Below are 23,014 nucleotides of genomic sequence, written 5' to 3' on the forward strand. Positions count from 1 at the left end.
AAACCTATGACCGACTGCTGTTGTACACTAGCCTATTCTCGTTTAGCAGGGGTAGGAGGGGGTGGCCATTTTTTGTCTCGCTTAAAGAGGCAGAAAGTCCAGGGCACATATATTTTTTTGGTGCAGGTGCGTGGGAGGTCACATACCGAGAAGAAATGAAATCTTCTTCACCCCTGTTTACAACTCTGGTTGAAGCCAAAATTTACACGAGGGTAGCTCTCCAGGAACAGGGTCAGAGAGCCCTGGTACATTATGAGATTATTATGGATAAGAGCAGGAATGTTTTGTATTTGTCAAGCATCGATCATCATGTCACCAGAATAAGACCCTCGGCATTTATTGGAAAGGAGCATCAAGCTCATACCGTGCACTTTCACCACCCTGTGAAGTTCATCCAAATGTGCTTAATCTGTAGCCTAACAAACTGCATGGTCTCCCTTGTCGTAGTGGGAGATCCACACAACAAGTCATCGCGTGACTCCCAAATTTACATCGATATGATTGTTATTATAGGCTATCAATAATTGCGTTTCTACTGCCATTTCTCGCATAATTAATTTGACAACGCATAAAGATCCCACCATGTCGAAACCACAAATGATCTGTTAGCATTTATACAATTGTACCAAACCTCCATACAAAAACTCCGCACTTGGTTTTATTTTCGTAGACAGATTTTGGGCGGAGTAAAATCTCTCGCTTCGCCTCTTCCTTCCTTTCTGGTTTGGATCAACACTTCCGGAACATTTTCATATCAGTGGAGGCGAACTGAACAGGGCTCTGGGAGGCATAGCTTGACATAACCTTAGCCAAATTGACATCTCGACCTTGTTTCTGGCGGAATTGTCACTACACAAACGGAAAATAAATGAGTAAATGCACCCAGGATCACATCGAAAGTAAGTTGATATTTTCACAAACCTCGCAAGCTAACATTGACTAATAGCTAAAGCTAGCCGCTGCTATTCTGAACGACGCCGGCTAGGCTAGGTTTAGCAGTTAGCTTGCTAACAACTTAATGGCCTGAACTAAAGACAGTGTCTGGACAATTAGCTACCTTTAGCCAGCTAGCTAACGAACTACCTAGACAACATTTTGACCACACAGGGAGTGCATCTTGGTTTCACTGTTTTGTTTATGTTTGGTGCCGACAGTGCATGGAATTGGGAGTGGTTGGTGTTTGTTGCCAGTCAAGTGCGAGTTTCCGTCATTAGTTAATTAACTAATTAACTAACTAGCTATATAGTTTATGGGCTAATAGCTAACATTAGTGATTCGTTTTATGTTCTAATAAGTAAAACGGAGAGTCGCTAGTTTATCATAAGTAACGTTAGCTAATGTAAGCTAGCTACAGTAAGTTAGGTCCAGTATCTGTCTCATTACTCAAAACCTTGTCAGAACCAAACTAGCCAGGTGTCTGAGTTGAGCATTTCAGCTAAACAATATTCGTCTTTCCAGCTAACTAATCGAACCCTTCCTGAAGTAGTATGCAACCTACGTTCGCTAACTGGCTATGCTATCTATGTCATATTAACGTTATGATCCTTGATCCTGTCCAGAAGTTAGGGGTCCAAGTAGTTGAGGCTCGTCATAAAATGTACAATAACTTTTCAATGGCTTGTCCAGGTGGCCTAGCCACATCCTCCTTCAAGATGTGACGCTTGTAATAGAGGTTATCTCGTGAAATAACTTTAAGTAAGAATTTGTTAAAAAATAATTCTAGTTTAATCTACTCTACTGGTTCGTTGAGGTGTTGGTCCTGTTTGGGTTGGAATTTAAGACAATGTTAACAGGGAAGTATCAGGCTATAACAAGTTGACGATCTATGGAACCCAGGACTCCTTGGAAAACAGTGGCTGAGTTGTTACTGAGTGGGCTATCCTGGCTAAATAAATAAAATGAAATTATGAAATGAGTCGAAAAAAGTCAGTCCCATCGCCTGCAGTACCTGCGGTGTGTTACAGGGACCCCCTGCCAGCAGTCTTAACCAATTCAACATGTAGAATCGTGGACGGTTGTCGTCAATAGTTTCACACCCTATACCGTGCCAATCCAAAACTAAACTAAAGCTTGGGCAGTATGTTCCAATGAGTCTAAAATATGAAGACAATCTAGTCAGCCCTACCCGATCAGATCGAACCTCCAGCAGCATAGTTAGCTAGCTTGCACTGGAGATTGATCAAATGGTCCATTCAAAGCATGAAACTTTTAATTTTTTAACAACCTTTACTTGCCGATTCTTGACTTGGAAGGCACAGGTGTGGATTAAAATTTTTTTGTGGAATATTCTCTGGGTATCAGAGTTCCACCAACAACTGGAAACAGACATTTTATAAGACACCGGTTGCCTTCCACATCGAGAATGTAGAAAGTATCGACAAGTAGGCCAAAGGTTGGTTGAAAATAAATGTACCATGCGTTGAATGTACCATCGGATCTACCTTAAGTACATTGTACGCTAGTTAACTATGCTGCTTGGAGGTTCGATTCTGATCGGCTAGTCAGAGACCATCGGTGGCAGTCCTGCATCTTTCTGTAGCTTTGAAGAGATGATTTAACATTGCCAGTTTTTTTCCCTGTTAGTCTAGGCCTGTGGCCAGGTTGTTATATCCAGACAAAATTACTCCTGCTTTATTTAAGTTTACTCTTGCAGACTTCCCAGCCTTTCTGCCTGTGTTTCCAGGGTGTTAAACTTGGCGAGCAGGTGTTCATTTTTTTGTTTTTCTTCACTGCATGTTCTTGACTCCATGGTAACACAGGACTGTCCATGTTACATCACTGTGTAGCAGGGGTTTATCATAGCTGACATTTTTTTGAAACGCTCTTTGTAACCCATAATGCTCTTTAGGCCTAACCTATATTCCAGAGCATACAGTAAGGTTTAAAATGACACCAAAACTTGCACTCTACCATCAGATACTGTCTTAAAGGAGCCCTGTGAAGGCTCAAATTGAACAGGACATTTCCATCTGTTAGAAAGGTATGAACAACCTGTTTGTATTTTTTATTATTAATTTGTCATAGTTTGAGCTGTCCATTGTGTAACATGTTTGGCAACATAAGAACTTCACTCCATGACGGTGTGACATTGTTTCATTTGATTAAACACCGTGAATGGAAAGAATACACAGGTCTCTATAAAAATGAAGTTGTTAGCTATTCAGGTAGAGTGAGAATGCATTTGAAACACACACACATCAAACAACAACCAGTGTTCTAAGCAGTGTAGTGGCTACTGTGTCATTCCACACATTATAGTGTACCACATTATGATTCATAATACCCATAAAACCTAGCGGTCAAACAGGGAAATGGTTCTAATCGTTTTTTCACCATTCATGTTTCCCATAGGGGATTTTGGAAACACTTAAAATAAGGGCTGTGTTTTGTGTAGGCTTACCCTGGCGTGACGTTTTGATAACTGTGTAAATCTCTAGGACAAGGTGACTTTTATCAATATATTTACCTGCAATAATTGAAACGCTAATTAGCTGCTAATGTGGCTATCATAAAGAACTACAAATACCATGATGATCTGATCTAATGTTAGCTGAATGTAGTAATTAATAAATTGGCTAAGTCTCTTTAAATGGACAATTGACAATACCTGTTTGCAAAGGTGTCAGCTAGAGTTGATGTGCAGGACCTTGCAGGGATTTGTAGTCTTGCATCATGTCTACATTAATGCTAATTATCATTTTTAAATCAGAATAAATAAGTTGAATATATTGATAAGTCACCATGTCCAAGAGGGATGAACATGGTTATCAAAATGTCATGCCAGGGTAAGCCTACATGAAACACCGCCCTTTAAGTTTTTGTAAAATCCCATATGGGAAAAATAAATGTTGGTTAAACAACTGGAACCATTTCCCTGTTTGACCTCTAGGTTTTATGTGTATTATGACACCTACACTGTGGGGCTCTATAGTAGGCTTAACCATGAAGTGGGTGAGGTGCACAGAGCTGGACTTCGCATAACAGCAGGAGCTATGCAGAACCGCTTCAAAAATGAGGAGAGATGGAGGGAGCGTTCCACTAGTTCTGAAGTGGGAATATGTGAGGGTGGTGTGACTGAGTCACTGCAGGAGTGAGACACACACAAACATTCTCTATTGAAACACCAGCCTTTGTCACAATGGCATGTGAAAGACCTGCCCCTGTACTTTTTTATTTGTCCTGCCTTAAGAAAAAACAGCCTATTTTCATTGGGCTGTAACTGGATTGAAGTGTAAAAACCCCTCTCCACAGCCTTGTCACTCCAAAGAACTAGTAAGGCATCAGTGAACCTGAAATTGCAATGAAATCCTAGAATGTCTTGAATTAGTGCACATGGAACATGACCACTCTGAAAACAATCCTTAAAGAAAAAGGCCTGTCAAACATACCGTAGGTCTAAATTCATTTTTTCCCATGATAATTTCCTCCAGTATTGGACTGTGTTCATGGCACTGCCTTTTTGCTAAAGTAGTCCTCCATATTACAGGCATTTCTTGTAGTGTAAATGGTCTGAAGTGTAGTAAACTGGAAGGAGAGGAGATATAATAGTGTCTTGTTCATCTCGTCTTTGTAACGGTTTATATCCGCCTCCCCTCACTTGACTGGTGAATCCCATCTCAAACTTTTACAGGTTTCAATTATTCATGAAGCCCCTCTATGCCGAGTGCCTTTGTCTGATATTACGTCCATTCTCTGTGACCCCAGGTCTGATTGGATGCTGCACGTCAAGGGTTATTTCCACTGATTTGATCGATGTGCCAGACTAACTCGTTTCCATCAATACTCTTCATGGACAATGGAGGGAAAATGCTTTGCTGGGCAGTCACTGTCAGATGCAGTCTGAGCACGCAGATAGGTTTAGCTTGAGAAAAGGGTCTCCTAACCAGCCTTGTAACAAACTATGGGCCTAGTGAAACAGTCAAAGGTTTGAAGGTCTTGCATCTAGGGTGCAGGAAGCACAGAACTGTCTTTGTCTTTTGATAGCCATCTCACAGTGACTGCTTTCCCCCCCCCCCCTCTATCACTTCTCTGCAAATAGAAACGCTTTGATCCAAGCGCAGGAAATCTCTCATAGGAAGCTGGCCTAATTTGTGAGATCCCATGTCACTCAGCTGAATAACAAAACCATATTGTGGTGTACATTGACATATCCCTAGCACCAAGGCCCTCTCCTGCCATTGTCAGAGGGAGATGGAGCAGACAATTGTAGGAAATGAAGGGGGATCTGAAGACATTGACTTTCTTCCATTACTTTATTTAATTAATTATTAACCAAACGCTTAATGTTTTCTGCAGGTTAGTGAGACCTGTCCTGCTATGTTTCATTTCGGTCTAGTAGTGGCAAATATATCATATACCATCATGATTACTGAGGCTAGGTCAATTCCCCAAAATGTGTGATGTAGTCTAATTTGTTAATGTATGGGAAATAATTGATTCACCTAGTATGTAGGCCTATCCACTATAATGGTTGTAGTTAATAGCCTAAACACTCACTGTGTAGGTAGTACAGTATATAGGTAGCCTACATATGCCTATTAGTTACAAATATGGTATATTTTCTAAAAGGTCACATTTGAATAATGTTTGTGACTATATTCATGGCAGTAATATCCCTCACATTAGTGCCAAGGTCCTGTAAGTTTGCCTCCACAGACCAAAAAAACACAGGGTCTGTGTCACTTTGACAAGGTCACTAGTGCATATATTTAGAACACAGTTCCTGGTTTGTAGTTGTAGCTTGTTGTCAAGGTGCACGATCTACAGTTGAATGCTAAGGCTAATGTTTACAGCATTAAAGAAATCCTATTCATTATGAGCCAAAGTGCAGTTTGAAACTGCACTTATCTCTGGAGAAGCAAGACTTAAATGGAAAATGAATAAGAACAGGAAACACAATGATTTGTAACAAATGTGAGATGTTCAGCTTAAACATTTTAAACTCTTCAAATCAAAATGTATTTGTCACATAAACATATTGAGCAGATGTTATTGCGGGTGTAGCGACACGCTTGTATTCCTAGCTCCAACAGTGCAGTAGTATCTAAAAACAATACACATGAATTAAGAAATATATAAATATTGGATTGAGCAAAGTCGGAGTGGCATTGACTAAAGTAGAATAGAATACAGTATATACATATGAGATGAGTAAAGCAGTATGTAAACATTATTGAAACATTAAAGTGACTAGTGTTCCCTTATTAAAGTGGCCAGTGATTCTAAGTCTGTATATAGGGCAGCAGCCTCTAAGGTGCAGGGTTGTGTAACCGGGTGGAAGCCGGCTAGTGATGGCTATTTAACACTCTGATGGCCTTGAGATAGAAGCTGTTTTTCAGTCTCTCGGTCCCAACTTTGATGCACTTGTACTGACCTGTGATGTGTATGCCTAGGAACTTGAAGCTTTCCACCCTCTTCACTGCGTTCCCGTCAATGTGGATAGGGGCGTGCTCCCTCTGCTGTTTCCTGAAGTCCACGATCAGCTCCTTTTGAGTGAGAGGTTATTTTCCTGACACCACACTCTGAGAGCTCTCACCTCCTCCCGGCAGGCTGTCCTTGCCATTGTTAGTAATCAGGCCTACTACGGTTGCGTTGTCTGCAAACTTGATCAATGAGTTGAAGGCATGCGTGGCCACGCAGTCATGGGTGAATAGGGGGTACAGGAGGGGGCTGAGCACACACCCTTGTGGGGCCCCTGTGTTGAGGATCAGCGACGTGGAGGTGTTGTTTCCTACCTTCACCACCTGGGGAAGGCCCATCAGGAAGTCCAGGACCCAGTTGCAAACAGCGGGGTTCAGACCCGTGGCCTCAAGCTTAATGATGAGCTTGGAGGGTACTATGGTGTTGAATGCTGAGCTCTATTCAATTAACAGCATTCTTACATAGGTATTCCTCTTGTCCAGATAGGGCAGTGTGATGGCGATTGCATCGTCTGTTGATCTATTGGGGCGGTAAGCAAATTGAAGTGGGTCTAGGGTGTAAGGTAGAGCTGATATGATCCTTGACTAGCCTCTCAAAGCACTTCATGATGACAGAAGTGAGCGTTACGGGGCAATAGTCATTAGGTTCAGTTACCTTTCTTCCTGTACCCAAGAAAGCAATGGTGGACATCTTGAAGGCAGTGGGGACAGCAGACTGGGATAGGGAGTGATTGAATATGTCCGTAAACACTCCAGCCAGCTAGTCTGCGCATGCTCTGAGGACGCGGCTAGGGATGCCGTCTGGGCCGGCAGCCTTGCGAGGGTTAACACGCTTAAATGTCTTACTCACGTGGGCCACGGAGAAGGAGAGCCCACAGCGGTGGCACTGTGTTATCCTCAATGCGGGCGAAATTGGTGTTTAGCTTGTCCGGCAGCAAGACGTCGGTGTCCGACGTGGCTGGTTTCCCTTTTGTAGTCCGGGATTGTCTCTAGACCCTGCCACATACGTCTCGTGTCTTAGCCGTTGAATTGCGACTCCACTTTGTCTCTATACTGACGTTTTGCCTGTTTGATTGCCTTACGGAGGGAATAACTACACTGTTTGTATTCGGCCATATTCCCAGTCACCTTTCCATGGTTAAATGTGGTGGTTCGCGCTTTCAGTTTTGTGCGAATGCTGCCGTCGATCTGCTGTTTCTGGTTTGGTTTGAGTAGGTTTTAAGTCACAGTGGGTACAACATCTCCTATATACTTCCTGATGAACTCCGTCACCATATCCGTGTATTTGTCAATGTTATTCTGAGGCTACCCGGAACATATCCCAGTCCGCGTGATCAAAACAATCTTGACGCATGGATTCTGATTGGTCAGACCAGCGTTGAATAGACCTTAGCACAGGTACTTCCTGTTTGAATTTCTGCCGATAGGAAGGGAGTAGCAAAATAGAATTTGTAGAAGGGATGGCAGGGGAGGGCCTTGTAGGCATTTCGAAAAGTTGAGTAGCAGTGGTACAATATTTAACCAGCGTGAGTACAACAGTCAATGTGTTGGTTGAACTTCGGTAGCGTTTTCCTCAATTGCTTTGTTAAATCTGTTGTAATTGGCAACGACCACTGTTAATCGTGTTGCTGTTGCACAGTACCTCACCTCCCTGTCACTTCTGGCCAGTGTGTTACTGACATGCCAGTTTCACTGCTGCCAAATCAGTTTAGGTTTAATCATTTCAATTTTTAAGGGAGCTATTCATAAGGCCTGGTCTGCTGTGTTTGTGGTTCTCTGTGTTGTCATAAACCAACAGAGTCCCAAGCCACAGCCCTTGCATTGAATAGGGAGGTTAAGGGGACTGGCTACTAGTGCTGCCACATCTCTCTCATTCCTCTTCATGACCTTGGCAAATTATCACCAATCTGCACTGCCTCTGTACTTATGAGGTGGAATAAGATCAATTAAGCAAATACTGGCTTGGAGGAGGTTCCCCTAATAGCCACTACCAACAATCTCCTGGGGGCTGATAAAGTAGCCCCTGCATGTAATCTGAGATTTATGAGACTGATTTTGAATTTGGTAATATTTGTCTTGCGAGTTATATCATTCGTATCGAGATGGCTGTCAAACATGTTGTGAAGACAATTGATACTGTGGGAGTCATGACATTTATGGAGCCGCTGCTTGAAATTTGCTAAATAAAGTATTACATTTTTGTGTGTGCAGAAAACAACAGGATAATAATATTGCAAACATGTAGCCCTAGGATAGGCCTAACACTTAGGCTACTTTACATGGGGCTATGTGAAAAACTTGTGGATAGTGCAGGATGGCACACATCTGAACTGTCCAGGAAGCTTGTCAGACTGGGGATTACCATGGGGCTCTGGGAAAAAGTGTTTTAAAAGTATAAATTAAGGACTCCCCTGTAGATATACTCTGATAAACAATATAGTTGAAGTGGTCAGAATGTTTTTTTTTGTGGAGTTCTTTTATCCTGCAGTGGGGTTGTCATGGGTTATCAGTACCTAGTCACTGCATGGTTCATCTCAGCAGGACAATTAAATTAGACAATTTCTGACATTTCCTTTCCCCTCGTTTCCAGGATACCTGTGAAAGCTCTTGCTTCCCACCCAAATGTCAAGGTCACAGTGACAGGGGCGGGCGGTGGCAGAGCCCGTTGCCCCGGCCCCTTTGCCCAGCTGCAGAGCAGCCTCTGTCAGGGAGCACACCCTCCCAATCCAGTCCTCTGGGTGGCACCTTGAGCCATGGAGCACCCACGGGAGAAAGAGGGTGAGAGACCTGCACGCGGCAGCAAGGCAGGTCAGGGGCGCAGCGGGCATTCGCGCCCCTCGGGATCAGGCTCCTCCGGAGTGCTCATGGTGGGTCCCAACTTCCGTGTGGGCAAGAAGATCGGCTGTGGTAACTTTGGAGAGCTGAAGTTAGGTAAGAACAGCCTAACCCTTTAAATAATACATTTGGTATATTTTTAGGTGTTTGGAAATGATGATACAGTATATACTGGATGTATGAACATTTGTTTAAAGCTGAAAATATTGGGCCTTAACTATGTTCTACTCCTCTTGGAAATGTAAAACCTTGTTCACTGATATATTCCTAGTGCCCTCTTTTCACCCTCACTATCAAATTGTACATGGGGCTTAACATACTGTTAATATTATCATATCTCGACATGATGATTCAAGTTGGATGTAATGACAGCATCATAATGAGTTCAGGCCCCAGCTAATCTGCCATGGCTGTAGACACCTGAATTGACACCCAGATTACATTGGCAGCAAATATGTATTTCATTTTCATTATGGATAATAACTTTGAGAGCTGAGTGTCTATCCCCCTGTACCTCCATCTAAGATATCTGGGTTGTCTAATGACTATCTTCTCCAGGTAGGACAGTGAGGAGCATTAAGCCATATGAAAATAGCCAGAAAACTCAAACTTTACTGTTTGTACTGAAATGGCTCTGTCCTGAAACTGGTTGAAAGACTAAGATTCTCCTTCCCTCTGCTCTGCTGCCGCCCACATGGAAAATAGTCCGGGAGGGGGTGGGCAAGAGAATGGCTTTTCTCTAGTATGCTCAAGGCATGTACTGCTGAAGTTCTGAGGCCTATTGTTTGCCTATGGCATTGTCACTCAGCATGAGTGTGGCTGGGTTCCATAGGCTCATCTACTCACTTTTGAGGGATTTAATAAAGGCCTTAACTCCTGACATTTAAAAAGCCTACTGGGTGCAAGACATCTTAACATTTTATGTAAATACTTAATGACTTAGGAGGGAGTTGTTATTCAGTCCTGTGTTGTCTTTTGACTAGATTGAATCAAATTTTACTTTGTTATAGAACTGGGCGATATGGACAAAAATACATATTGTGAAACATTACCATTCTATTTATCATAATAACATAAATTAAGGAAAGTTTATAACATTAATGTGCACCGGTTTTCTTTTTTTTTTTATGATCCTTTAAACTGCTACTACTAGTTTGATGGTTGTAGCCATCAATTGTCCCATTAACAATCACCCATATTAGCGAACTAATTTCAAACTTTGCATTTTACTAGTGTAGGCTACTTATCATAATGAACAATATCAGTTCATTTCCTGCGCTAAGTGATCGGTATGGTCTGTGTCGATACATTTTTGGTTTATCGTCCTAACTCTACTTTGTTAATCAAGGGACCTCACAACAAATTGTTGGAATTTCAACATTGAACAATCTCAATGTTCAAACAGAGGATTGTATTTGTTATGAATAGAACATGTCACAAGGTGTCTTCATTGAGCTGGTGCTAACCATAAAATAAGCCTCCATGATGTGTACACTAAACCTTTTACAATTTTAGTCAGGAATCTCAAAATATTAGTGGTCCATTTCAAAATGCATAATTTCACTTTATGTAGTATTTTAAGTAAAGTACTTGAATCCTACAATTATCAATGTTCTCCCACTGTCCTACGTATTCCCCCACACTTATACAAATATCATTGCACTGCTCTGCGCAGGATCATTGCATCCAAACACAAGCCTTGTTGTTCTCACTTTCCTACCTAGTGTCACACTGTTGGCGTCAGCACTTTCATTCTCAGCTTGCCCCGCAAACGTGCTGAATTTCACATGCCTGCAAGGGGATTTATGCTGCACTTCTCTCAGATGACACCTTTTGTATTGCAATATCACTTACAGCAGGGGTCGGCAAAAGGCAGCCCAGGGGATTTTTTTTTTTTGTGCCCCCAAAGTAAAATAAATAGTTAAATTAATAGAAGGGATTTCGTTTTTTTGGTCAAAAGACAAAAATCACCAGGAATTTATCTAAAAATGAGTTTCATTCAGGAAATCTGTTCAAGTATTCCCACGAATAAAAGAGACATACAGTGCCTTAAAGTGTGCACCCCTTGACTTTTTCCACATTTAGTTGTTACAGCCTGAATTTAAAATGTATTAAATTGACTTTTTTTTTGTCACAGGCCTACTACACACAATACCCCATAATGTTAGTGGAATTGTTTTAAATGTTTTTATTATTAATTAACAAAGAAAAGCTGAAATGTCTTGTCAGTAAGTATTCAACCTCTTTGTTATGGCAAGCCTAAATAAGTTCAGGATTAAACATTTGCATCACAATTCACATAAGTTGCATGCACTCTGTATGCAATAATAGTTTTGAACATGGTTTTTGAATGACTCATCACTGTACCCCACACATACAATTATCTGTAAGGTCTCTCAGTTGAGCAGTACATTTCAAACACAGATTGAACCACAAAGACCAGGGAAGCAGACATTGAATATCCCTTTGAGCATGGTGAAGTTATTAATTACACTTTGGATGGTGTGTCAATATACCCAGTCACTACAAATATACAGGTGTCCTTCCCAACTCAGTTGCAGGAGAGGGAAACTGCTCAGGGATTTTCCCATGAGGCCAGTGGTGACTTTTAAACAGAGTTTAATGGCTGTGATGGGAGAGCTGAGGATGGCTCAACAACATTGTAGTTACTCCACAATACTAACCTAATTGACAGAGTTAAAAGGAAGACTGTACAGAATAACAATATTCTAAAACATGCATCCTGTTTGCAGTAAGGTATTGAAGTAAAACTGCAAAACATGTGGCAAAGAAATTAACTTTGTTCTGAATGCAAAGTGTTATGTTTGGGGCAAATCCAATACAACACATTACTGAGTACCACACTCCATATTTTCAAGCATACTGGTGGCTGCATCATGTTATGTTTTCCGTCAGACACTGGGAGATGAATTCAACTTTCAGCAGGACAATAGCCTAAAACACAAGGCCAAATCTACACTGGAGTTGCTTTCCAAGAAGATGGTGAATGTTCCTGATTGACCGAGTTAGTTTTGACTTAAAGCTACTTGAAAATCTGTGGCAAGATCTGAAAATATTTGTTTAGCAATGATCAACAACCAATTTGACAGAGCTTGAATAATTTAGAAAATAATAATAGGGAAATGTCGCACAGTCCAGGTGTCCAAAGCTCTTAGACTAACCCAGAAAGACTCACAGCTGTAATTGCTGCAAAAGGTGATTCTACAATTATTGACTCAGTGTGAATACTTATGTAAATGATATTTCTGCGTTTCAATTTCAGTAAATGTGAAAACTTTTCTAAATACATGTTTTCACTTTCATTGTGGGGTATTGTGATATTAAAACAAATTTAATCATTTTTGAATTCAGGCAGTAACACAACAATGTGGAATAAGTCAGGGGGTATGAGTACTTAAGGCACTGTATGGGATCGTGTCTCAATGTAATCAAGGTATACAATTATGATTTTGATATACAATCTATTTTTGGGCTTAGTTGTGGTCTAATTTGCAGCCTGCAAATTGTTAGAATTATGTTCCTGCCCCCCGACCATCCTCTCAGCCAAAAATTGGCCCGCGGCTGAGTCTTGTTGCTTTCCCCTGACTTAGGAGAGAATGTATCCCTCGCTCACTCTATTACCATCAGAGATGGATCATTCGAGGAAAATAGAGGAAAAAATTACTTTGGCTTTGTTCATTCATTTGAAGTTGGTAGTTTTATGCAGGACATGCACCCAGTGGTAGGCTACACGTGATGGGGTTCACAAACTGCAATACATGGCATTGCACAATAGGCATATGCAGATGCCTTATGGTGCATTAGCGGCCCCTGGTTATTGTCCTCATCTCAACTGTCCAATTCGAACGTTGTATCGCTTCTGACTTTCCAGACGCTTTGTTCAGTCATCACTGTTATTTGTGAAGCATGTGTCTTCGAGACCTATGGGAGTTTAAATGGTTCCTTAAGACTCCTAAAATATTCCTTGGTGGCTGCACTGGATGGTGCCATCTCATCTGTTTCAAATAAGTTGTTTACCCAACCTTCTAATAACCTTTTTTTTTGTTATCCAGGTAAAAACCTCTACACCAATGAGTATGTTGCAATAAAATTGGTAAGTATGGAGCCTTATTAGGGTTGGGCAGTATCCTGATTTTCATATTGTCCTTCTCTCACCACGGGATTTACGGTATTAATGGCTTAGTACACAAGGGAGCTCCAAAAACACAAGATGAAGCCTATTGGGCATCTCTTACCAGAATGCTAACAAAATAAGCACAATAGCCAATTTCCACGTAGGCTGCTAGCTAAATATGCTAACGAGCGCAAACAAAAATAACTGAATTGCAAAGACAGGCAATCCAGCTCATAAAGTTATACATGTGTAGGTAGTAGCTACCGAATGTCTTTTTGTTGAATTTGGACATTTTGCAAGCCGATTTGAACGAGAAACATTGTGCAAATGAACATGCTTGTCTGAAGGAAGAACAGTACTGCCTCTGCATCAGCATGTCTACATGCTGTGTCTGAAGTCGCCAGAGTAATGGGCCTGTCTCCTCTGCTCGGAGAAGAAGGGGAGGAGCAGACGGGCCAAGAACGGACTGGAGAAAAAAACAAGGAAATCAAGATAACAACAGTGGCAACTGTAAAATAACTTATCCAAAGGGCTTTGACTTTTCAAACATGGCAGAAAGCTAACACAATATGATGCCCCGTCACCTTATTAATTCAGTCACTTACTAAGATAACACGACCCCTGAGTTGAACTTGCTAACGCAGAATTCTGTTTTTTCACGCAGGAAAAATATATAAAACGTGTAACAAATATCTTGCTGCATTTTGTAAGCATAGACCTAAAATACTACTTGTAATTTCTGCTCGGCATCCGACTAATTCTGTGCTTCAGTTGCACTTCTAAACTCTGAGAATTCACAAAATGGGCATTCTATCAGCAGACAGTGCTCTGACTGGTGTGTAGCTACTTTTCTCCAGTACTTTTCTCGTATTCTTCTCTGGTAAAATACAAGATGAGCTGATTTAATTAAACAAAACAATGTATCTGGCTACATTCTTTCTATGATAGGCCTAAACATTAGTAATATGATGTCCATGCATCGTTTTTGCAAAAAATACCTTGCATTTTCATTGTAACCTCATTTACTTGTGTGGCTGCCAATCAAATTGCGTTGCACTTCTGTAGTCATCTGATGAAAATAAAGCTGTTTTCTGCTGAATGAGTTGCACTAATGTATTTTCTGTGAAGGAAAACTATAATTGCATGACCCTGATCACTCTATTAAAGCAAAAAAACTGACTTTCAATATTAAACATGTCCCCTGTCAATACACTGCTGGACCTGCTCCCGCTTTCTCCCATTGTGCTATTTACAATCAAACGTGACTGGCTCAGCTGTTCTGGGGAGCTACTTAATTTTTGTTTAATTAACCGTTATTTAGCTAGGCAAGTCAGTTAAGAACAAATCGTTATTTTACAATTTTTTAAAAATATTTTTTTTATATTTACATTTATTTGCTTTGTCTTGGCCAGGTCGCAGTTGTAAATGAGAACTTGTTCTCAACTGGCCTACCTGGTGAAATAAAATGAATGTAAACTTCTTTTTTTTTATAACAATGACGGCCTACCCCGGCCAAACCCTCCCCTAACCGGGACAACGCTGGGCCAATTGTGCGCCACCCTATACTTAAGCTTCATAATGTGACCTGTGAAATGAAGATTGCAATCTGCTTCATCTCCTAATGCATTGCACAAGTTGACTGCAGGTATTTACTTAAAGAGATACAAATATTAAGATGTACTGAAAAACTAAAAAAATAGTTTCAACCGTATTGAAAAACCATCCCGTTGCTGTTTTCAAATACCCCGGTATACCACCCAAGCCTTATTTCTGATTATTTCCCTTATGAGATTATCCTCTTTCTAAAGTGAATTGGCCCAATGAGCAGCTATCAAAATCATGATAAAATATTTATTTTATTAGTCAATTACATTAATGAATTTCTGAACCTTAATTTGAAAGTGGTTTGTTTGAATGATAATTATTAAAATTTTCATATTTATTGTAGGTGTAATTCATATTGTGCAGTGAATGAAAAGCCCACCTTTAACTGAAGTGTTTCCTTTTTGTGTTATTCTTCCAGGAACCAATCAAATCAAGGGCACCACAGCTGCATTTGGAGTACCGGTTTTACAAAACATTAGGCAGCACAGGTAAGACCTCCACTCTTCTATTCACCCTTTTATCTCCATCCTCTCTTCCTCTTTTCCGTCTCATTGATCACTCCTACTGACTTGAGGTCACCTCAGATTGGTGAGGTTCTGTATGAAGACTGCCTGTTCTTAAAGGGTAGGTAGCATAAACGTAACACATGGATTTGCATTAGTATACGCATCAGAAGGCCCAATGCAAAGTTACACCTCACTTTTCTATTTTTTTTTGTTATTACATGCAATCGATCAGAATGCCTAAGTCATGCCAGAAATGATTTTTGCGAGGTGTGATGCAGTTTAGAGTACTGGTCAAGCCAGCCTATTCCCCAAATTGTAAAAGCCAACAGAAATAACTTTAGATGTGTAACTTTAAATAAAACCAAATCATTTGCAGTCATGACTACTGGTTTCGATTTAATTTTCAGCCAACTTGCAAGCAAGTACTTTACGAACATTGTTACAAATCAGCTTGCAAGGTTGCTAGCCAACTAGCCTGCTAACATTAGCCATACTAGCCTGCTAACGTTAGCCCTACCAGCCTTCTAGCGTTACATTAGCACTGCATGAGTCAGCCATTTGCTACCAACACCTAGCTTACAGCTACATTAAAGTAAGCCGACGCTTTGGAAATACATAACGCCATCAAATAATGTTACAGGTATATGCAGTTATCTTGGCCAGCCAGCAAAATTGAATTATTTTTGCCAGCCTAGCCAGCTAACTTGTCTAGCTAGCCAACCACCACGGTCGACATAGCTCAGTAGTAAGCCCGATAACAACATCAACTAGTCTAGCACAGGCCGGAACCCACAGAACACAGCAACAAAAAAGTAAAGTGAGGCAAGACTTGACGGTTGCGTTAGCTGCCAAGGAAAGAGGCCCTACAGAGGGAGAGACCGCTAATCCAATATAGTGAGGTAAATTCCAGAGGCAATAGTCCAGAGACTGCATTGGGCATAGGGGAAGAGTCAACAACGACACTCTGCGCGGCTAACGCAGAGTAGATTTTCCATATTGCATTGTGGTTAGTTTAGAAGATATTCGGAAATAAGTTAAATATGTAAAAAAAAAAAAAAAACATAACTGTTTGTAGTTGTAGTAACAATCTGGTTACTTAAGTTGCTAAGTATTTTACTACACTGTTAATTTTGTGTGTAAAAACTCATGATTCCTACCCTTTAATTGTCGCACGAAAGAAGAATTACCAAGCTCTTCTGTTTTGGAAATTTCACCGTGCCTCAGTGTCTGACAGGTTGAAGGCCCTCAATAGTAATCAATGGCACAGTGCGTGTGTTAGGGCTGCACAATTAATCAAATTCACATCAAAATCTCAATATTGACGTGCAATATCCATTTTGCAAGAGATTCATATTGCATTAAATCGTTTTGAAACACCACAGTCGCATGTGTGACGTCCGATTTGATCATTTACTTTTTTCCTCTTGCAACTGCTTCCCACATACAGCAAGCCTTGCCCCTCGTTCAAGCAGCACAGTTCCTCCTCCTTGCTGTTGGATCCATTTTAAAGTAGAAGTTCAAAAAAAAAAATACAACCAAATAAAACGTTTGGATGTAAATTGAATGTTATCAAAGGGTCCAGACACCTTTTCCGGTCACAACTTGCAGACTTGTTTACGTGCTGCTGTGCGATTTTGTTGTCAACCTTACTCTGCTACCTGACAACTTTACGGTTTTTACTTTTTTAATTACCGTTTATATTTTTTGTTTTTCCCTCAACTCTTTTTCATTCATTTTTTTCACTCCGGACGTTTTATCTGGACATGGTTCGTCAGGACCTCCAACAGCCGAAGCTAAGTAACATTATATTGATGCCTTCTAATTGCAGTCGCTGTACTCATAATATACAGGCGAAAGATCACCTTATAGCGAGGATAGCTGTGCTGCAAGCCCAGCTTCAGACGCAATCGTTAGGCAAGGGTAATTTAAGTGTAGGAAAGGATGAAACGGCGTCTTAAGTACAGATAGTAACGTTAGTATAAACCCCCTCGCACGGTCCCCGCAGCCGGACAACTTTCTCATGGTTTCTGGAGGGAAATGCTGTAGGAATGCTCAACCGGTGTCGCTCATTCAGCCGACAAACTTTCAACCGGTTCTCCCCAGTAATTAAGCAGCGAGTCGGAGTCAGAGGCCGAGCCTTCTCTGGTCTCTACTCCTCCCGTTACGGGGTCTGAGATGCTGAAGCCTCCCACCATTAGCTCTGACAAATTGAAAACCCTAGTCATTGGCGACTCCATTACCCGCAGTATTAGACTTAAAACGAATCATCCAGCGATCATACACTGTTTACCAAGGGGCAGGGCTACCGACGTTAAGGCTAATCTGAAGATGGTGCTGGCTAAAGCTAAAACTGGCGAGTGTAGAGAGTATAGGGATATCGTTATCCACGTCGGCACCAACGATGTTAGGATGAAACAGTCAGAGGTCACCAAGCGCAACATAGCTTCAGCATGTAAATCAGCTAGAAAGATGTGTCGGCATCGAGTAATTGTCTCTGGCCCCCTCCCAGTTAGGGGGAGTGATGAGCTCTACAGCAGTCTCACAACTCAATCGCTGGTTGAAAACGGTTTTCTGCCCCTCCCAAAAGATAGAATTTGTAGATAATTGGCCCTCTTTCTGGGACTCACCCACAAACAGGACCAAGCCTGGCCTGTTGAGGAGTGACGGACTCCATCCTAGCTGGAGGGGTGCTCTCATCTTATCTATGAACATAGACAGGGCTCTAGCTCCACAATGAAATAGGGTGCAGGCCAGGCAGCAGGCTGTTAGCCACCCTGCCAGCTTAGTGGAGTCTGCCACTAGCACAGTCAGTGTAGTCAGCTCAGCTATCCCCATTGAGACCGTGTCTGTGCCTCGATCTAGGTTGGGCAAAACTAAACATGGCGGTGTTCGCCTTAGCAATCTCACTAGAATAAAGACCTCCTCCATTCCTGCCATTATTGAAAGAGATTGAGATACCTCACATCTCAAAATAGGACTACTTAATGTTAGATCCCTCACTTCAAAGGCAGTTATAGTCAATTAACTAATCACTGATCATAATCTTGATGTGATTGGCCTGACTGAAACATGGCTTAAGCCTGATGAATTTACTGTGTTAAATGAGGCCTCACCTCCTGGTTACACTAGTGACCATATCCCCGTGCATCCCGCAAAGGCGGAGGTGTTGCTAACATTTACGATAGCAAATTTCAATTTACAAAAAGAAAAACCAACGTTTTTGTCTTTTGAGCTTCTAGTCATGAAATCTATGCAGCCTACTCAATCACTTTTTATAGCTACTGTTTACAGGCCTCCTGGGCCATATACATTTACATTTTAGTCATTTGGCAGACGCTCTTGTCCAGAGTGACTTACAGTAGTGAATGCATACATTTCATAAAAAAAAATGTATACAGCGTTCCTCACTGAGTTCCCTGAATTCCTATCGGACATTGTAGTCACAGCAGATAATATTCACATTTTTGGTGACTTTAATATTCACATGGAAATGTCCACAGACCCACTCCAAAAGGCTTTCGGAGCCATCATCGACTCAGTGGGTTTTGTCCATGTCTCCGGACCTACTCACTGCCACAGTCATACTCTGGACCTAGTTTTGTCCCGTGGAATAAATGTTGTGGATCTTAATGTTTTTTTCCCCTCATAATCCTGGACTATCGGACCACCATTTTATTACGTTTGCAATCGCAACAAATACGGACCTGCATTGCTTGCTGTTTGAGGTTTTAGGCTGGGTTTCTGTACAGCACTTTGAGATATCAGCTGATGTAAGAAGGGCTATATAAATACATTTGATTTGATTTTTGTGTTATTACACATGTTTTTGAGAAATTTACCCCAAACAGCAAATCACTTCCTCATCCTTGTTGTGTAGTATGGAGGCCCCGAAAAAACATGAACAAAGGCTCCAAAAACACCCAAATACGTCCTTTTGGTAATAGTGATGCAGGTCTTTAGATGTGTACACATTAAATTGTCATTTCAAACTTTATCCGCAACGTTATAAGCTATACTTCTCCGTCCGTTCTACAGGTAACTGCCAAAATAATGGAAACACTTGAGTAAATGAGGGATATATATATATATATATATTAAATAAATGTAATCGCTGTTAGATTTTTTTGGGGGGCCAATATCGTGCAGTCCTAGTGTGTGTGAGTGCTGTCCTCTTTCAGGTTGCTCACACAGAATACCTGAATCTCAGGCATTATATTGCTCCTCAATATTTCGGCTTGCAAGGACATGGCAATGTTTTGCAGGTGTAAAGTATTTTTGTAGTTGTCCGTGTTGTGGTTGGAATGGTTGCTTGAGATCTTTCTCTCTCATACACACTTACATTAGTCTCTCCCTCACACAGACACCTCTGTCAATTTGCTACACACTTGTGTCGCTCGACTCGTCTTTGAGTCTCAGGCTCAGATGCAGAAAGTAGCACTGGTCCTGTGGTGTTGATGAGACACCTGCAGAACCTCTGCGGGAGGCAACACGTTGCCATGACGTCTCCCTGAATTCACTGCTGAGACTGCTGTCGCTTCCCTTTAACAGTAAGGGCTATTTTACAAACCACACCAATTTTTTTTTTATTAAAGTCTGACATATAATTATATGGTTGTATGTGTTTTTTATTATCTTTTTATAGGTCTGGTGATGGTGATCACCTTACTATTTTTCAGAATATTATTCCAGTTCTATATGGGATGACTGCTTTCTGTTTGACACCCACCACCCTACCCCATTCGCTGAAAACAGTTAGAGGGCAGGTTGACGTTTATTGTCATGAATCTTGCCCTGGAGGCAGAACTGAGCGGTTCCGCTAGATGGGCCAGCTGCAAAGTCTAAACTGGCTATATTGTACAAATTCATGGAAACAAAAATTAGCTTTTTGCTCTTTAATATAAGATTAGGGGTTAGGCATTCCGGTTAGCCGTGTGGTTAGTTTTAAAATCAGATTTTATGACTTTGGCTGTGCCAGCTAGTGCTCTGCAGACTTGCCTTCAGAACAAGATTCATGACTAAAAACGATAACCTGCTACAGGAAGTGCAGTCAGGTGTGACACAGCTTCCCGTATTACCTTTGCATGCAAACCATTGAAAGAAGCAGTGTTTACACATAGTGTTACTGTAAGCACTGGGGGAAAGCAGATTTAGATCTCGAATATAAGGTCTTGCACAAGTGGGTTGAGGTAATTTCCTCTTGGATAGTGTTGGCTAAGCAAGTGTCATAAATCAATGAACTGATAAATCCATCAATGGGTACATCAGTCACTTTTGTAATACAGAGTCAGCTAAGCAGTCGGGGAGAATTGAAAATTCCTAGGCGCAATATGCCAAAACTCTGGTATTGTTCATCCTATTACTTTTTCTCCATCTTCTTTATAAATAGTGAGCCAACATGTTTTCAGCACTTTTATTTCCTTGACTGATTTTTCTCATTGCTCTCTGTTGTCCCTCTGCAGCAGACATGGTGAGCAATATGTTTGAAACATTGAATTGCAATACATATCGTATCAGCACCTATGTATTGCGATATCATGTTGTGAGGTCCCTGGCAATTGCCAGCCCTGGTTTGCACTGGGTTTTAATAGTCCCTACTACTGCCTACAATAGCATACATTTCAAACACAGTGCCTACATACAGATAACACTGCCTCTACTTTCTTTACTCAATAGTAAAGGTTTTGTATGTGAGCCTGTGAGGGTATTGTGTCGCTGTAAAAGCTGGTCTGCAACCCATTCTGCCACACTGATTTTTATTAAAAAAAATTGCCACATACTCCATTGATTTCCCTGCTGTATCCCACTGCATGTGAAGTGAAAGTTGCATAACATGTCACTTGTGACTCATCTCCTGGCTTTGATCAGTAGCTTCGCCCGGGAGATCCTCACAGCTCCAGTGTAAGTTTTCACGGCAGTGTTTTCCTCTCTGCTGTGCAGCATTATAAATCACAGATTTCCTCATCAAAGCCTAAATCACAGTAAAGCCTTTGCTTTTGAAAGCAATTTTGGAGTGAATAGTACATCTTTGAGATATTGGTAGAATGCTTGTGGCCTAAAAGTCCCACTCAGTGTTTTATAGGGCTGTGACGATACCAGCATTGCAACGTCAACAAAACAAAGGAGATGATCGTGGACTTCAGGAAACAGCAGGATAGGGAGCACCCCCCTATCCACATTGACGGGACAGTAGTGGAGAAGGTGGAAAGTTAAGTTCCTCGGCATACACATCAATGACAAACTGAAATGGTCCACCCACACAGACAGCGTGGTGAAGAAGGCGCCTCTTCAACCTCAGGAGGCTGAAGAAACTTGGCTTGTCACCAAAAACACTGACAAACTTTTACAGATGCACAATCGAGACCATTCTGTCGGGCTGTATCACCGCCTGGTACGGCAACTGCTCCGCCCACAACGGCAAGGCTCTCCAGAGGGTATTGAGGTCTGCACAACGCATCACCGGGGGCAAACTACCTGCCCTCCAGGACACCTACACCACCTGATGTCACAGGAAGGCCAAAAAGATCATCAAGGACAACAACCACCTGAGCCACTGCCTGTTCACCCCGCTATCATCCAGAAGGCGATATCAGTACAGGTGCATCAAAGCTGGGACCGAGAGACAGAAGCTGTTTTTCAGTCTCAAGGCCATCAGACTGTTAAATAGTTATCACTAACATTGAGTGGCTGCTGCACACATACTGACTCAAATCTCTAGCCACTTTAATAATTAAAAATTAGATGTAATAAATGTATCACTAGTCACTTTAAACAATGCCACTTTATATAATGTTTACATACCCTACATTACTCATCTCATATGCATATAATGTACTCTATACCATCTACTGCATTATGCCTATGCCGTTCCGCCATCACTCATTTATATATTTATATGTACAGATTCTTATTCATTCCTTTACACGTGTGTGTGTGTGTATATATATATATAAGGTAGTTGTTGTGAAATTGTTAGATTACTTGTTAGATATTACTGCACGGTCGGACCAAGAAGCACAAGCATTTCGCTACACTCGCATTAACCTCTGCTTACCATGTATATGTGACCAATAAAATTTCATTTGAGTTTTTTTATGGCAAAAGCAAAATAGGAAGCAGACCAAACGCTTAGGTCCTTTAAAAACCTGCTGTATGTAAAATATTGTGTGCTATAGTATGGAGCGCTTTTCAGTGCCAACATAAATTGTATTTTAATTTGTATTATGATATTACCTTTTAAATTGAATATTTAATGTTTAATGCACAAATTGAAAAATTGAATTCATAAATTGAACTTGTGTTTCATGATTTGATTTGAATGAGCTTACAATTGGCTCATTCATCCCCCTCTCCCCTGAAACTATTCCCCAGGTCGTTGCTGTAAATGAGAATGTGTTCTCAGTCAACTTACCTGGTAAAATAATGATAAATAAATTAAATACGTTTGAATCTGAATTGAATATTGTGTTCAGTTTTCAAATAAAATATTAATATAATTTTATATTCAAATTAAATAT

General features: G+C 41.1%; 1 protein-coding gene across 6 annotated transcripts in view; it reads left to right on the top strand.

The window, feature by feature from the left end:
* Positions 1–714: 714 nt before the first annotated feature.
* LOC115197333 (casein kinase I) overlaps positions 715–23,014 on the top strand; it is a 53,221-nt gene continuing 30,921 nt past the window's right edge. For 3 of the 6 annotated variants that reach the window (XM_029758738.1, XM_029758741.1, XM_029758742.1), the window contains exons 1-4: positions 715–899; positions 9,010–9,350; positions 13,328–13,368; positions 15,413–15,482. In XM_029758738.1, coding sequence (XP_029614598.1) covers positions 9,173–9,350; positions 13,328–13,368; positions 15,413–15,482 — 289 coding nt within the window. In that variant the 5' untranslated portion in view covers positions 715–899; positions 9,010–9,172. The remainder of the gene's footprint in view (positions 900–9,009; positions 9,351–13,327; positions 13,369–15,412; positions 15,483–23,014) is intronic. The other 3 variants (XM_029758740.1, XM_029758736.1, XM_029758737.1) reach the window with 1 other exon arrangement.

This window comes from Salmo trutta, chromosome 7 (assembly GCF_901001165.1).
Source record: "Salmo trutta chromosome 7, fSalTru1.1, whole genome shotgun sequence".
Taxonomy (NCBI): Eukaryota; Metazoa; Chordata; class Actinopteri; order Salmoniformes; family Salmonidae; genus Salmo; species Salmo trutta.